Genomic DNA, 15,266 nt, shown 5'->3' with positions numbered 1-15,266 from the left:
TCACAAGTGGTAAAAACTATAGAGAGAACTAAAGCAGAAACACGTAAGTACGGGGAGAAAGATGAAATTTTTTCAAAGTGTCAGAAAAAGCCCACCTTGAGAGCAACATCTGAGCAACAATTTTCATTTGTAATGAGAAAATACCAACTTTGTAAGGTTGTTACAAGCCTCGTTAACACAGCACAGGCCTCACCTGAAAGCTTGTTAGAAGCGCAGAATCTCAGGTCCCATCTCAGACCTACAGAATCAGAATCTGTATTTTAACAAGGTCCCCAGGTGATTTGTAAGCATATCAAAGTTTGAGAAACATTAATTAAAAGAATTAAATATTTGTGTCTGAACCAGGGCTGGCATATTATAAGGCACTCAATAGATTCAATAACTCTTAGTTTTCTTTCCCCATTAACATAACCCTTATATCTTTCTAGTTATAATTAAGAATAAACGGCCTGGCACAGTAGCTCATGCCTGTAATCCCAGCACTTTGGGAGGCTGAGGTGGGAGGATTGCTTGAGGCTGGGAGTTTGAGACCAGCTTGGATAACACATTGTGACACCAACTGTACAAAAAAATAAAATTAAATTGGCCGGGCGCGGTGGCTCAAGCCTGTAATCCCAGCACTTTGGGAGGCCGAGACGGGCGGATCACAAGGTCAGGAGATCGAGACCATCCTGGCTAACACGGTGAAACCCCGTCTCTACTAAAAAATACAAAAAACTAGCCGGACGAGGTGGCGGGCGCCTGTAGTCCCAGCTACTCAGGAGGCTGAGACAGGAGAATGGCCCGAACCCGGGAGGCGGAGCTTGCAGTGAGCTGAGATCCGGCCACTGCACTCCAGCCTGGGCGACAGAGCGAGACTCCGTCTCAAAAAAAAATAAATAAATAAATAAATAAAATAAAATTAAATTAAAAAATAAAAATAGCATTGAGAGTCTCTTCAATTAATTACGAATATTAAGCATATCCTGCCATTTACTTCCTTGTGGATCTAGCAGAAAATCTGAAAATAAAGCCAAGTTGCAGACAGAAGACAAATTCACATGCAGACAAATTAAAACTCCTGACTACATTAAAGTCTCTCATTGGTGGCCAAATTTCAGTATAATCTTTGCTAATGTTTTTCACCACCCACAAATAAGAGAGACTAAGTGTGTCCCTTGACATTTGGAGATAAGGAAGTCCACCTTAAAAAACAAGAGGCCAAAATGTTGGGAAAATCCTCTGGTGATAAAGGGAAAGCAAAATTTAAAGACAGAACAAAAAATAAGTAAGTAATTCAGGTTGCTGAAGTATTGTTTTCGTTTACAAAAACAGCAACTTGAGACGATATACACCTTCACGATTTTTCTTATAATTTGCCTCCTGCAAATAAGCTTAAGTCCTTGTCTCCTTTAGTTTCCCAGGTCGCCGTCCTCTTCTCTTTCTTAGCTAAATATCACAACATACTTCCTTACTGCCTTCCATCTTTTCTTCAACGCTTACGTAAATTTTGATTTCAAAAGCAAAGGCACAATTGCGTTCTTCTAGCCCTAGTTACGCAGTAATATAAGGACCCGTGGAAACCTGCAGGTTGCCACGTTCATTGCAAAGTGTCCACAGTAAAGATAAAGGAGAAATTCCCCCGGCAATGAAAATGAGAATGAGATAAATTACCAAATTACATTAAAAGCGTGCTCTAATAGAGATTTAAAGTTCCTCTCAGAAATCCCGGAGGATTTTGACTTGAAGCAAAAGTGAGCTTCTTCTGGGTGGTGGAAAAGTAAACTGTTAACTATTTACTTTAGTGGTGGTGGGTGCTGGGAAGGAAGTGAGGCGAAATGCCTCTGCAGGTGACGGTGCAAGCCAATACCAGGAGGTCAAGTCACCAGTGTCCCTTCGGCCCTTAAGTCCAGGGAAACGCAAGGCAACGGACTAGAGGACCACCCCCACCTTTCTCGAGCCCTTTCCCCGCCCATAAATGGCGGCGGTGGCGAAGATTCGGGCCCGCCGCGCGAGGCACTCTGGGAGCGGAAGAAGAAGGCCGCGCGAGGGCTGACGAACCGGAAGAAGAGGCGCTGGGCCTGAAAGCGCCCCGGTAATCGCTATAGCTGCCGGTGTTTGCGGGAAGCAGGGGACCAGGCCTGGCGAGCGGGGTTTGTCGCGATGCCGGAGCTGGCGGTGCAGAAGGTGGTGGTCCACCCCCTGGTGTTGCTCAGTGTGGTGGATCATTTCAACCGGTGAGAGAGCGGCCTATAGCGGAGCCGGCGGCGCCGCCGCTGCTGAGTCACGGGCACGCTGGGGATGGCGCGGCGGCCGCGGGCGACCTGGGGACGCAGACAGGGCGGCTGGTGACCCTTACTTGTTCAGGAGCGCAGACCAGCCTCGGCTCACGATGCCGGAGTCATCCAACCTCCCGCCCCTGCTCCAGCCGCCGCCACTCCGGGACCTGGGCTGCCTGTTCCGTTTACCCAGTGTGTTTTACAGAGTTCCCTTTCCGAGTTCGTTTTGCCGAAGTTCGTTTTACCGAAATCTGGGTGATGCCGGGGGTCGGGGGATGCGGCTAGCTTTAGTTGGCCCTGACCCCCGCCCCCAAGCTCGTGTCTGTCACTTCGTTTTGCCGAAATCTGAATGAAGCCAGGGTGGGGCGGAGGCAGGCTAGCTTCATTTGGCTCTGACCCCTGTCCCCCAGGGTCGTATCTTCGTTTGACCTAGTTGGTTTCAATGAAATGTGAATGATGTCTGGATGATGCACGGGTGGGGCGAAGGGGGCTAGCTTCATTTAGCCCCGCCCCCAGGCTATCTGTGTTTATCTTTGTTTGATCGAGTTAGTTTCACCGAAATATGGATGATGCCGGAGTGGGGCACAGGGGGGGCTACCTTCATTTGGCCCCGACCCCCGCCCCAGGGTCGTATTTATGTTTATCCTCGTTTAACCAAGTTAATTTCACCGAAATGTGAATGATGCTTGGATGATGCTGGAGTCGGGCAGAGGGGGCTAGCTTCAATTTGTCCCTGACCCCTGCCCCCAGGTTCGTATCTATGTTTGTCTTCACTTGACCGAGTTCCTGTTATCGAAATCTGGATGATGCTCTGCACCAGGAAGGGCTTCCTGGATCAGCTGTGGTTTTAACCCATTAACATTTTTAAATGGGAATCTGATTAGACTCCGTCTCAAAAAAAGAAAGTACATATGTATATATAGTATATATGGATTATATACAGATGTATATATATTAGATAGATAGATGAGGTTTCCGTTTGTTTTTTTTTTTTAAACATGAGGCTGGGCATGGTGGCTCACGCCTGTAATCCCAGCACTTTGGGAGGCTGAGACGGGAGGATCACTTGAGCCCAGGAGTTCGAAGCTGTCGTGAGCTCAGATCATGCCACTGCACTCCAGCCTGGGTGAGAGTGAGACCTTGTCTCCGAGAAAAAAAAAAAAAAAGAAAGAGAGAGAGAGACCAGTTGGAGATTTGGACCATAATGAATAAGGTAAGGAAACATCTCAGAGGTCATCTAGTAAGCTCACTGTTTGAGGGTGTACATCCACCACCCCTTGGCTTTGGAGCTGTTCATCCTGCTAGACCTGTTGCACGTTTCTAAGTTTTACAAGATTGTTAGTTGAATTGGCAAATGTAAAGACCCAGTTCAGAGCATCTGCTATAAAGCCATTGTTGCAGAGTGTCCATTCTCCTGCGACTTGCTCTGTGCAACTAATTCAGCTGGAGCCATAAAAGGACCCTCAGCCTAGGATATGTTGGCTTTTCTACAGTAGAGGAATTACTATTTTTCTCCCATGGGATACTAGGGGCAGGCACCATTTCAGTTCTATTCAAGCACTTGTTAAGAGCACTAGCTTTTAGACTGGCCTGGTGGCACATGCCTCTAATCCTAGCACTTTCAGAGACTGAGGTGGGTGGATTGCTTGAGCTTAGGAGTTCAAGACCAGCCTGGGCCACATGGTGAAAATCCCTTCTCTACAAAAAAAAAAAAAAAATTACCGAAGTGTGGTGGTAAGTGCCTGTAGTCTCAGCTACTCGGGAGGCTGAAGTGGGAGGATCACTTGAATCTGAGAAGTAGAGGCTGCAATGAGCCAAGATTGTGCCACTGGACTCCAGCCTGGGCAACAGAGTGAGACCTTGTCTCAAAAACAAAGAAGAGCACTAGCTTCTCTATCAAGTAAGTGTAGGGTTTTAAAAACCCAAATGGACTTTGGTAGACCAAAACAAAAGCCCATGAGTATGGAAGTTTCCCTTGAAGTTGGAAACTCAATTTCCCCCTTACCGCTCCCCCCGCCCCTGAAAATTAGAGGCACCAGAAATACACAATCATTAACTTTGTTTGATTCAAACCCAAACCTAGTAACCATTTATAGATTTGCCAACTATATGCTAAGAAAAATACTACAATTAAACCAATGTGAAACTAGCCTCCCAAAGTGCTGAGATTACAGGCATGAGCCACCGTGCCTGGCCTACTCTAGCATCTTTATTCCAAAAAAGATTTCAGGATGAGAAAAGTTTAAAGGAGAAAGAAAGCTGTAAAGAAAAAGTTAAATGTGGTAGAGTGGCTTAAATGTGTTTTCAGACTAAGATCTAGGAAGTTTTCATTTTCTTCATTTTAAATTTCTGTGAAGTCTGAAATTTTCCCAAGCATGTATTACTTCACAGTCAGTGTTAAGTAAAAACTGCCAGTGTGTGTCAGCACCAAGTTTGTGAATTGCCCCTTATAGTTAATACCAACCTAACCCTATTACATTGGTTTAGAGAGGTTAGTTCCTAGGTAAACTAAATTGTATCTGTGCCATTGATACTTCCCATTGAGTATCTCATTGTTGGATCCATGCTTCTGTGCTAACCTATCCACACTGACCATCTGTTTTCTCGTTCAGAATCGGCAAGGTTGGAAATCAGAAGCGCGTTGTTGGTGTGCTTTTGGGCTCATGGCAAAAGAAAGTACTTGATGTATCGAACAGTTTTGCAGGTAAAAGACAAATTTTGTGTTTTTCTGAGCATGATTAAAATGTCAGTTGACTTTTTAAGAAAATAAACTTTTGTTACCACTTTTGACTACAACCCACAGATTGTATCAGAATTGCTTAAGTATAGAAAAGAACCTGAAGATTGCACACTAGACCAGGCAGTAAATACTTTAGACTTGTAGGCCATGTGGTCTCCACTGCACCTGCTCCCCTCTGCTGTTGTAGTGCAGGAGCTGCTATAGACAACATGTAAACAAACGATGAGAGTGGCAGTATTGCAGCAACCCTCTATAAAAACAGGCAGCTGGCAGTTTGTCAACCCCCACAAACTGTTCAACCATGCTTCTTATAGGTAGAGTAAGGGGAGAGATGGGGAACTTTACCCGTGTGTGAATCCTCACAAGAACGTATCCATGTATTATTTGGATGATTAAAGCAACAACATGCTGGATGACCTCTGGACTAGAGGTCACTAACTCTGGTGTCTAAAACGACCAGCTAATAATGTCATTCGCCAAATGGAAAATACCAGGAAATTACTGGGCTTCTAAAAAACTGAAAAGCATGTGTTTTTTAAAGAGCTACAACCTCTACCTGGCTGTAGCTGGTAGTTGCCAGGTATTCCAGTTTTTTAAGAGAAGCTGGAGGTCTGGATTTTTCTGTGAACTCTCCCAGTTTTTGAGGACAGCTCAAAAAAAAAAATTTTAATATCGTGTTGGGCAAGTGAAACACGTAAGTGAATCAGAACTGGCCTGAGGGTCTTTACTTGTGACTTTTGTTCTAGGTTTCTACCAAGCACCCTAAACTAACTTTTTTTTTCCTCTTTAGTTCCTTTTGACGAAGATGACAAAGACGATTCTGTGTGGTTTTTAGACCATGATTATTTGGAAAACATGTATGGAATGTTTAAGAAAGTTAATGGTACGTCTTGATGTTCTAAGGTGTTACAGCATAGAATTGATCTGTGTGTATGGGGTCTTCTGTTTGCTTTTCTTTAACATCAAGGCCCTTTCAGTTGGCTACACTTAGTTAAGACTAGTGGGAGTAGAAGAATAAGGTAGAATAAATGAAAAACTAGAGTAGCAATTTAAGGCCAAATAGGCCACCTGGGTTTGGGTAAGAGGGGAAATAACGCTCTAATTGCGGCTGAAAAGTGAAGAACCGTCCAGTAAAATCAGTCTTCCATTAGAGTTTTAGTACCACCAGGGTACATATGTCTGGAATTTTCAAAGAGGTAAAGGACATAACTTCTTATCCTTTTTGAGGGAGTTGTATCGAGCTTCATGAAATAGTTAAAGCCCACTAATTTTTTTCCTTCCTAGCCAGAGAAAGAATAGTTGGCTGGTACCACACAGGCCCTAAACTACACAAGAATGACATTGCCATCAACGAACTCATGAAAAGATACTGTCCTAATTCCGTAAGTGCTCTCTATTTTTAAAACTCTTGAATGATTTTTTGCCAGCCAGCTCAAGTAAGAGCATCCAGGGAAGAATTTGAGTAGCAAATCTGCTTACTGCTTTATCTCCATAAACTTCTGTTAATTTGTAGTGCTCTGTGAAATATACTGTAACCTAATACATTTGATAAATAACAGGTTACACCTGCTAAGTACCAGGTGTATGAGTTATGTAATCCTCTCAGTAACTGTATATCCTCTTTAGGAATGAGAAAACAGGTTTAGAATGGTTAGGAAGGTCTGGTAAGGGGTGGGACTGGGATTGAAATTTTTGCTGTATTGACTCTAATGTCCTTGTGCTAGGCACTGTACTGCCCCTCAGCTTGTTAATGAAGGGGATCGAAAAGCAGAAAAAACGATGAGATCATTTGAAGTATAAATGCATTTTTGCTGAAAATTCTGGTTCATTTCTAATTGAAGAGAAGAAATAGCTTTAGTAATTGTGAGAGGAATGCCTGAAATTACCCCTTTTGTGCTGGACGTGAGATGATTTGCTAAGATGTGTTTCTCGGCCAGGTATTGGTCATCATTGATGTGAAGCCGAAGGACCTAGGGCTGCCCACAGAAGCGTACATTTCAGTGGAAGAAGTCCATGATGTGAGTCATCTTGCCATGAACCTGGGGGGTTCGACTTGCCGCTTATTGGGTGATGGGCTTTTTTTTTTCTTTTTTCAATTTTCAGGTCAACAAATCCTTTGTCTCTATAACAAAAGAAGGTAGTTAAGTTTTTTCCCCTTTGACTTTTTTGATCACCACATTTTGGAAATGGAGAGGAACATAGAAATCTAAATTCCATCCAGGCACAGTGGCTCACCCAGTGCTTTGAGAGGCAGAGGTGGGAGGATTGCCTAAGCCTAGGAGTTGAGGACCAGCCTGGGCAACATAGCGAGACCCCTACAAAAATAAAAACATTAGCCAGGCATGATGGTCCATGCCTGTATTCCAAGCTACTCAGGAGGTTGAGACGGGAGGATTGTCTGAGCCCAGGAGTTCAAGCTTACAGTGAGCTATGATCACGCCACTGCATTCCAACCTGTGCGACAGTGAGACCCTGTCCCCCAAAAACACAAAACAAATCCAGATTCCCCTTTTACAAATGAAAACTTTAAGGGATGAATTACGGTCTCCTTTTGGGTTTAGATTTGCAGTATTTATCCTTACTTTCAGTTTTAAGATTTGGAAAAGGATGTTTTAGGATAGCTTTGTGCAAATGTTCCTTGCATTGAGTTCTGTCTTCCTGGAGCTTTTCTCTTTGCCTGGCTACCAGGGAACTTAGATCCAATGTATCACCTAGTTGCAGTAGGGCTTTCATCCCTGTTTTGACCCAGTTGTTTTTAGTGAATTTTTCTCCTGCCTCTTTAGAAAAGGAATTGAGGTTGCTCATACACACGCACCCCAATGAAGCAAGATTTTTTTTTTTAGTAGGAGATAAAGGGGATATACGGGTCATGTTACCAGATGAAACTCAAGAAGAATTAGTGCCTATAAAGGTTACCAAGAAATCCTACAAGACGGTTAAAGGTTCTGACCATCTTGGCATGCAAAGCAAAGAGAATGCCCCTTGCAGGATTAACCCTATCCTGAATAAAATAATCACAGCTCACTTCTGTAGCACTTAGTGTGAATGGAGTGACTTGCCCAAGGTCTCGGAGCTCCCTTATTACATACATGGCGGCACCAGATTTGAACCCAGCTAGCCTGGCTGTGGAGCCTGTGCTCTTACCACTGTGCTGTCCTCCCTTGCACACAGTTTACAGCCTTTTGCAGGAGACGTACAGCCTCTTCTGGCAGAGTCTGAGAAAAGTATCTTCCGAGTCCCTTCAGGATGTCACTGGGTGCCCACCAGGAACCATGTCCCCAGTGGATCCTTTGATTAATTCAGACTGCCAGAAAGCCAGCTATGCTGATTGCATTGGTTTGGGCACTCTGGAATCGTTTGATCCAAGAGACAAAAAAGGGCTAAACGTTACATTTTCTGGCACAAACTTGCTTCAGTACAGATACTCTGTATATTGTCCATTCTAGAAAGAACTATATACTTTTTTTTTTTTTTTTAAAAGATAATCTCGCTCTGTTGCTCTGGCTGGAGTGCAGTGGTGTGATCTCAGCTCACTGCACCCTCCACCTCCCAGGTTCAAGTGATTCTCATTCTTCAGCCTCCAGAGTAGCTGGAATTACAGGCGCCCGCCACCACACCTGGCTGTTTGTGTGTTTTTTTTGTAGAGGGTTTTTTGCCATGTTGCCCAGGCTGGTCTCGAATTCTCGGCATTCCAAAGTGCTGAGATTACAGGTGTGAGCCACCATGCCCAGCCAGAACAATACACTTTTAAGAATCAACCTGAGACTTCCCTGTGTGTCCATCCCAAGTGTGGGCTTGAGGGAATTTCCAGATTTTCTCAACTCCCAGTGCCCCAGCAGACTGCATCACTGAGCAGCACCACAGTGATGTCAGCTTTGAAGGCTAAACTTTCAAAGCAAGCCTTACCCACCCTTGCCATAGAAAATTCTCAGTCATGCACCCATTAAATGAGCTGACGTAAAGCAAGAGACTCAAGGTGCGAAAAGGAACACACATCAGTTTGTTTCTGGAAAATAAATAATTATAGTTAGGCTTCCTCTCCCAGGATGGAACCCCAACCTCAAAAACATTTGAACACGTGACCAGTGAAATTGGAGCAGAGGAAGCTGAGGAAGTTGGAGTTGAACACCTGTTACGGTGAGAGCCTAGTACAGCATCAAAATAATGCGCTGCCCGAGAGGCCACACAGTGTAAGGAAGAGGTTTGTGTCAAGAGTATGGAGACCTGGGTTCCAGTCCTGGCCATCCACTAACAAGTCTGCCATTCTGAGCAAATCACAGTCTCTTTCCAGACCTTTGTTTTCTTGTCTGTACATTGAAATGTTTGAACTACATCAACTGTAAATATCTTGAGTTACAATTTATGACTCTGTGGATAGCATACCTTGTCTGGAAACTAGAATGTTGACTGTGAGGGAAGAGAGGTGTGAGAATGCAGGCCTGCACTCCACTAGATGTCCTTCTCAACAAATGTAGCCCATTTTCTAGAGAGAATCTTCATCTCGGGGTAGCTTTTGTTTTAAAATCCTATATCTATATAATCCTTATTTGAAAGGGGTCATAGTTTTATCAGTCAGTGAGGTTCCTTCCAGTTCTAAAAATTACCATCTCTTAAATTTAAGCTTCTCGATATTCTGGAGATGCAGGTAGAGAAAATGCCATCCTTTTAAGAACAGGAAAGCTGAGATAGCTTCAGTACAAGGCTACCCAGAAAGTTATTGGCAGATCCAAACTGTTCACGTAAACAATCTCTTTTTTTCTTAAGTGAAAATGGTTTTATTTTAGCTCTCTTTTCTAATTATTTTTTGAAAAATGTCCTGTGATGAGAAAGATAAAACATGTGGCTCCGAATGATAACAATTTCGTAATTGATAACTAAATCTTTATCAAATGGAAAAGTGACATTTTTCTTTTAAAAACTTGCCGCACCCAACAAAGCTAGGTATTTTCTTAGAATGTAAGAACTTGCGTGATAACATGGTACCGATGCCTTTTCCTGCCCTTTCTAACTGCGGGTTATTACAGAGACATCAAAGACACGACGGTGGGCACTCTGTCCCAGCGGATCACAAACCAGGTCCATGGTTTGAAGGGACTGAACTCCAAGCTTCTGGATATCAGGAGCTACCTGGAAAAAGTCGCCACAGGCAAGCTGCCTATCAACCACCAGATCATCTACCAGCTGCAGGACGTCTTCAACCTGCTGCCAGACGTCAGCCTGCAGGAGTTTGTCAAGGCCTTTTACCTGAAGACCAACGACCAGATGGTGGTAGTGTACTTGGCCTCGCTGATCCGTTCCGTGGTCGCCCTGCACAACCTCATCAACAACAAGATTGCCAACCGCGATGCAGAGAAGAAAGAAGGGCAGGAGAAAGAAGACAGCAAAAAGGATAGGAAAGAGGACAAGGAGAAAGATAAGGAAAAGAGTGATGTAAAGAAAGAGGAGAAAAAGGAGAAAAAGTAAAACATGTATTAAATAGCTTTTTTAATTTGTAAATTAAAATCTTACAAACTAAATCAGTCTGCTGCTAGAGGGTTCTTTTCCGCCGGCGTGCTTGTTAGGAAGCTGGCCCGCCAAGAGCCCTCTGCCTCGGCCACTCTTGCTGTGGAGCTACCTGGAAGCGTATGGAGACTGAGCTCAAACCTGAACTGCGGCTTCAGCTGCTGTGAGCTGGGGATATGATAGTCAGCTCAGGCTTCAGATTGTGTGAGAAAAATGAGGAGAAATCAACAAAGCGTTTTGCTACTCTTCATTCGTTTCTCTGTAAAACCAGAAGTTGAATTTTCCCCATGTTGAAAGATTCTTGGGGTCTGTTTGGAATTTTACACAGTCGCTAAATGGAATGCATGAATTCCATCATGTTTTCTGCCTGGTAACACGTAGAGTCCAGACCCTTCTGAACTCTGCCGACAATACCACACCATGTTTTGGACCCATAGCTCTGGCATTCTCAGGGGTTGTGATCCAGCTCCATATATTGTTTACCTTCAAAGACACAATTAAATGACTTGATTTTTAAGGCTGTGTTCTAGTCGTTTTTGACTTTGGGAGTAGTGATCCGTTGTTTCCAGAAGCAGCCAAGGCAGCCTTCGATTGGAGCTGCCTTAAGGAGTTCTCTTGGACTTGGTATCATTTATGAAAGAGCATCTCGTTCCCCTAAATGGAAACAGGCAGTCTGCTGTAGTGAGGAGAGTTCTCTGAGCCCAGAAGACCCAGGTTCTAGTTTGTACCTCAGATCCGTCATTTGTGAGGTGATAGGTTGCAGTCAGTCATCTCTGAAGTCCCCAGAACAGTGTTTCAAAAGGGACACATTTACCACTGTAGCAGCTGTAAGTACCTCAGACCACAGGCCAAACAGGCATGTTACTAAGAATGGAACAACGTTTCCCCTAAGATAAGTGCAGAGGACTCCTAGAGGAACTAATTAAACAAGGCACTAAATCATTTGACATACAGTAGTCACGGATATTAAATTTCCTTTCTTGAACAGGTAGAACCTCTCAAATGCACTACATGGATTATTCATCTTGAAAGATATAAGAATACAATAAAATAGCACAAAAACTCAGTTGCATCTCAGAAACCACTTCATGAGGTTATAATGCCTTGAAGTAATCAGAAGCATCGATTTTTATTCCGTAGACCTGCCAAAGAGCTAGTTAGTGGAAATTTGGAAATAGGTACAGCTTGAGTATCCCTTATCTGAAATGCTTGGAACCAGAAGTGTTAAGGATTTGGGAATTTTTTTTTTTTTAATATTTGCATTATACTTAACAGCTGAGCGTACCTAATCTGAAATGTACCAATGCACATTTCCTTTGAATACCATGTAAGTGCTCCAAAAGTTTCAGATTTTGGAGCATTTCAAATTTTTGGATTAGGGGCACTCAACCTGTAGTAAAATGTAAAATGACTATTGTTCAGCATAAATAGAGGCATGCCCCATCGGGGTTCATTTCAGAGTTCATCACGATTCTGAGATAAAAAGGCATGGTAAAGTGAAAACAGAACTAAACTGACTTTTCTGTTTCAGAAGCCAAAAGTCAGATGGTTGTATCTAATTGAATAAAAGAAACTTGAAGTACATAGATTAAAACTTGAGGTGTATCCCAAACCACGGGAGCGTTGAAGCAGCTTTTGAGATTTGGGTGCCGTGTTTGGAACACACTGATGTGACAGGGAGCCTGGACCACAAACCCTCTCTAGGAAATGGGCAAGAACAAGACTCAGGCGTGGGAGGAGAGCCAGGTGCCATGGTGCTGAGGTTCTAAGCAAGGGAACGCGGCGTCATCCTGAGGAACGGGTCCTGTATGTGAGGCTCGGGGGCAGGTGCACACCTGAATTGACACCGCACAGGATTCAGGTCTGCCTTTAAGAATATAATGCAGGGTTGGGGGCAGTGGCTGGTGCCTGTAATCCCAACACTGGAAGGCTGAGGCAGGAGGATCACTTGAGCCCAGGAGTAAGAGACCAGCCTGGACAACATAGTACAACCCATCCACAAAAAATTTTTAAATTGTCTGGGTGTGGTGGGATGTGCCTTAGCCCTAGCTACTCAAGAGGCTGAGGCAGAAGGATAGGGGAGCCCAGGAGCTCAAGGTTGTAGTGAGCTGTGATCACAGGCCACTGCACTCCAGCCTGGGCAACAAAGCAAAATCCTGTCTCTTAAAAAAAAAAAAAAAAAAAAAAAGTATCATTTGGATTTAACAGACTTTCCCAGGGTCCGGTGCACTAGCACAATGCCACAGCCTTTTAAGTTGGTCACAGTTTGATGAACTGAAATGTTCATTGAGCATCTAAGAACATGGGAATCCCTAGGCCTTATTATTTTTTAATAGTTTGGCCCGCATACGAACAAAACTGACTTCTACCTTCCTAACTGGAATCTTCCATTCCTACTTATGAGGAAAATAGCCTGTAGCCTGTGAAGTCACTTAGGCACATTTTCTAAGGCCAAATTGCTGCCATCATGTAGAAGAGGGGGAGCCCAGTAGAGCTACCGATGAAGTCTTGCTCATACAGATAGCAGCTGACTCGACTGCAAAACCCAGGGCCCACCCCTCAAATAAAGCCTTACTTTTGTGTAGTCTGGCGGTCTGGAGATGAGGCTTCTAGGTGGCTCTTGCTGGTTTTGGAAACACTGAAAAAGTATTCTGGAAAAAGCGTGATCCTGAGCCTGGATCTCATCTCCATAGCTACAACATTAGCTTCCCTTCCATTTCACCACAGCTTCAGAATGACTGCCTAATAGATTTCAGGCTGCTCCTGTGACACATCTTACAGAGGATGGTGTTTACTCCCGAATTATGGTTTTCTGTTTGAAAACATGAAATATGTGAGTTATAGACTGGGTGGGGATAAATGTGGAGAGGGTCCTGAAGTCAAGGAGAAGATTCTACCAAAACTAGAGCACTTTAACGCCAGAAGTAGGCCAGGTGTAGTGGCTCACACCTGTAATCCCAGCACTCTGGGAGGTCGAGGCGGGTGGATCACTTGAGGTCAGGAGTTCGAGACCAGCCTGGCCAACACGGTAAAACCCCATCTCTACTAAAAATACAAAAATTAGCTGTGCATGGTGGCATGCACCTGTAATCCCAGCTACTTGAGAGGCTGAGGCAGGAGAATTGCTTGAACTGGGGATGCAGAAGTTGCAGTGAGCCGAGTGCCACTGCACTCCAGCCTGGGCAACACAGTGAGACTCTGTCTCAAAAAAAAAGAAAAAAAGAAAAAAATGCCAGAAGCAAATGAAGGACAACTACAGGTTTAAATGAAAACAAGCTGAAGCAATGCAAACTTTTTATATTAGATATTTGACTTTAAAATATCTCAATAAAGTGTTGATTTTCTCAAAAAAAAAAATGAAAAAGAAAACAGGAAATAGCCCTCAACTTATGGAAAACAATGAAATCTCCCATTCACTGGGAAGTTATGCAAAGGCATTTTCTTCTACCATTTGTGGTTAAGCAAAATAAAACTTGAGAATGAGTTAGGATTGTTTGTCAGACTATATAACACGCTAACAAAACCACTTTCATCTGCCCTGTCGGGGAAAATGGGGTGGATACAGGACTGTGGGAAGGCAGAGAAACATTTGATTTATATGGCCCACAAGAAAAAATGTTTACAACTTCCCTAAGCAAATGTATTGCAAATTATTACACGTAATACCTGTGCACATTCCTGTGCCGTTCAACTCTTGGCATTACCGATTTTTGCCTGGTAGCAGTGCAAAATTGAGATCTTTTTTTAAAAAAAGTAAAGCCTGTTTTTTGGCCAGGCACAGTGGCTCACACCTGTATTTGGGAGACCGAGGCGGGCAGATCACGAGGTCAGGAATTCAAGACCAGCCCGGCCAACGTGAAGAAACACCATCTCTACTAAAAATACAAAAATTAGCTGGGTGTGGTGGCGGGAGCCTGTAATCCCAGCTACTCGGGAGGCTGAGGCAGGAGAATTGCTTGAACCCGGGAGGCGGAGGTTGCAGTGAGTCGTGCCACTGCACTCCAGCCTGGTGAAAGAGCAAGACTCTGTCTCAAAAAACAAAAAGTCAAGTCTGTTTTTATTGGCGGAGTAAATAAGAATTGACTCAGTACAGACATAGAAGTGAGGAAAGAAAATATGTGAAAAGAAGGGAAGAAGAAACTGGAAGTCGTGTTTCTAGCGCCCAAATCAAGAGGAATCTTTTGCTAATCGTTGCTCTTTGGAGCCAATCTGTTCTTTGACACTAGATGGCGTCATTCACTCAGCTCAGCTCATCTCCTGTCGAGAAAAATTTGATTCCCAGTTGGGCATAGATTTGGGCATCTGCCCCAATTACTTCCTGCCATTTCTGCTTTCGGCTGGAGCCACCCAGGCAAAATTGTGAAGGAATTTGAAGAGGCTATGGGTGCAAAAAGACTGGGTTAAGCCTCCACACCTCCACCATTACGTCCTTTTACACACTGCTGCTGGGGGATGAATACAAGCAGATAGTTCATGCTTCGATTTTCCTCACTGCTGGTATTACTCTTCTAATTTTTTTTTTTTTTTTTTTTTTTTTTTTTTTTTTTTTTTGAGACTGGGTCTTGCTCTGTCGCTCACACTGGAGTGCCGTGATGCGATCACAGCTCATTGCAGCCTCAACCTCCTGGGCTCAAGTGATTCTCCTGCCTCAGCCTCCTGAGTAGCTGAGACGGCAGGCACGAGCCACCACACCCAGGTAATTTTTTAACTTTTTTGCAGAGACAGGTTCTCACCTTGTTGCCCAGGCTGGTCTTGAACTCCTGGGC

At 43.9% G+C, this 15,266-nt stretch overlaps 1 protein-coding gene and 1 long non-coding RNA gene across 4 annotated transcripts in view; one reads left to right on the top strand and one right to left on the bottom strand.

Annotated features, from left to right (window-relative positions):
• Positions 1-1,999, bottom strand: part of LOC106995077 (uncharacterized) — a 139,586-nt gene extending 137,587 nt beyond the window's left edge. Inside the window, exons 1-2 of one of the 2 annotated variants that reach the window (XR_013411123.1) lie at positions 1,780-1,999; positions 194-238 (exon numbers count right to left, since the gene is read on the bottom strand). This is a non-coding gene — a long non-coding RNA (uncharacterized LOC106995077). The remainder of the gene's footprint in view (positions 1-193; positions 239-1,779) is intronic. The other variant, XR_013411124.1, reaches the window with a different exon arrangement.
• Positions 2,000-2,029: 30 nt separating this feature from the next.
• On the top strand, positions 2,030-11,017 carry PSMD7 (proteasome 26S subunit, non-ATPase 7). 2 transcript variants are annotated; one of them, NM_001257814.2, is given in 7 exon segments: positions 2,030-2,216; positions 4,871-4,962; positions 5,789-5,881; positions 6,283-6,380; positions 6,936-7,016; positions 9,044-9,135; positions 10,023-11,017. In NM_001257814.2, coding segments are annotated over 7 exon segments (969 nt in total). In that variant the 5' UTR covers positions 2,030-2,142; the 3' UTR covers positions 10,462-11,017.
• The last annotated feature ends 4,249 nt before the right edge of the window (positions 11,018-15,266 follow it).

Source organism: Macaca mulatta, chromosome 20, assembly GCF_049350105.2.
Source record: "Macaca mulatta isolate MMU2019108-1 chromosome 20, T2T-MMU8v2.0, whole genome shotgun sequence".
NCBI lineage: Eukaryota > Metazoa > Chordata > Mammalia > Primates > Cercopithecidae > Macaca > Macaca mulatta.
This window is presented reverse-complemented; position numbering and strand designations above follow the sequence as displayed.

Coding starts and splice junctions, on each gene's coding strand:
- PSMD7 (XM_015126605.3), top strand. CDS start 2,143: ATGCCGGAGCTGGCGGTGCAGAAGGTGGTGGTCCACCCCCTGGTGTTG. Junction 2,217..4,870: donor GTGGTGGATCATTTCAACCG/GTGAGAGAGCGG, acceptor TTTCTCGTTCAG/AATCGGCAAGGTTGGAAATC. Junction 5,882..6,282: donor AATGTTTAAGAAAGTTAATG/GTACGTCTTGAT, acceptor TTTCCTTCCTAG/CCAGAGAAAGAATAGTTGGC.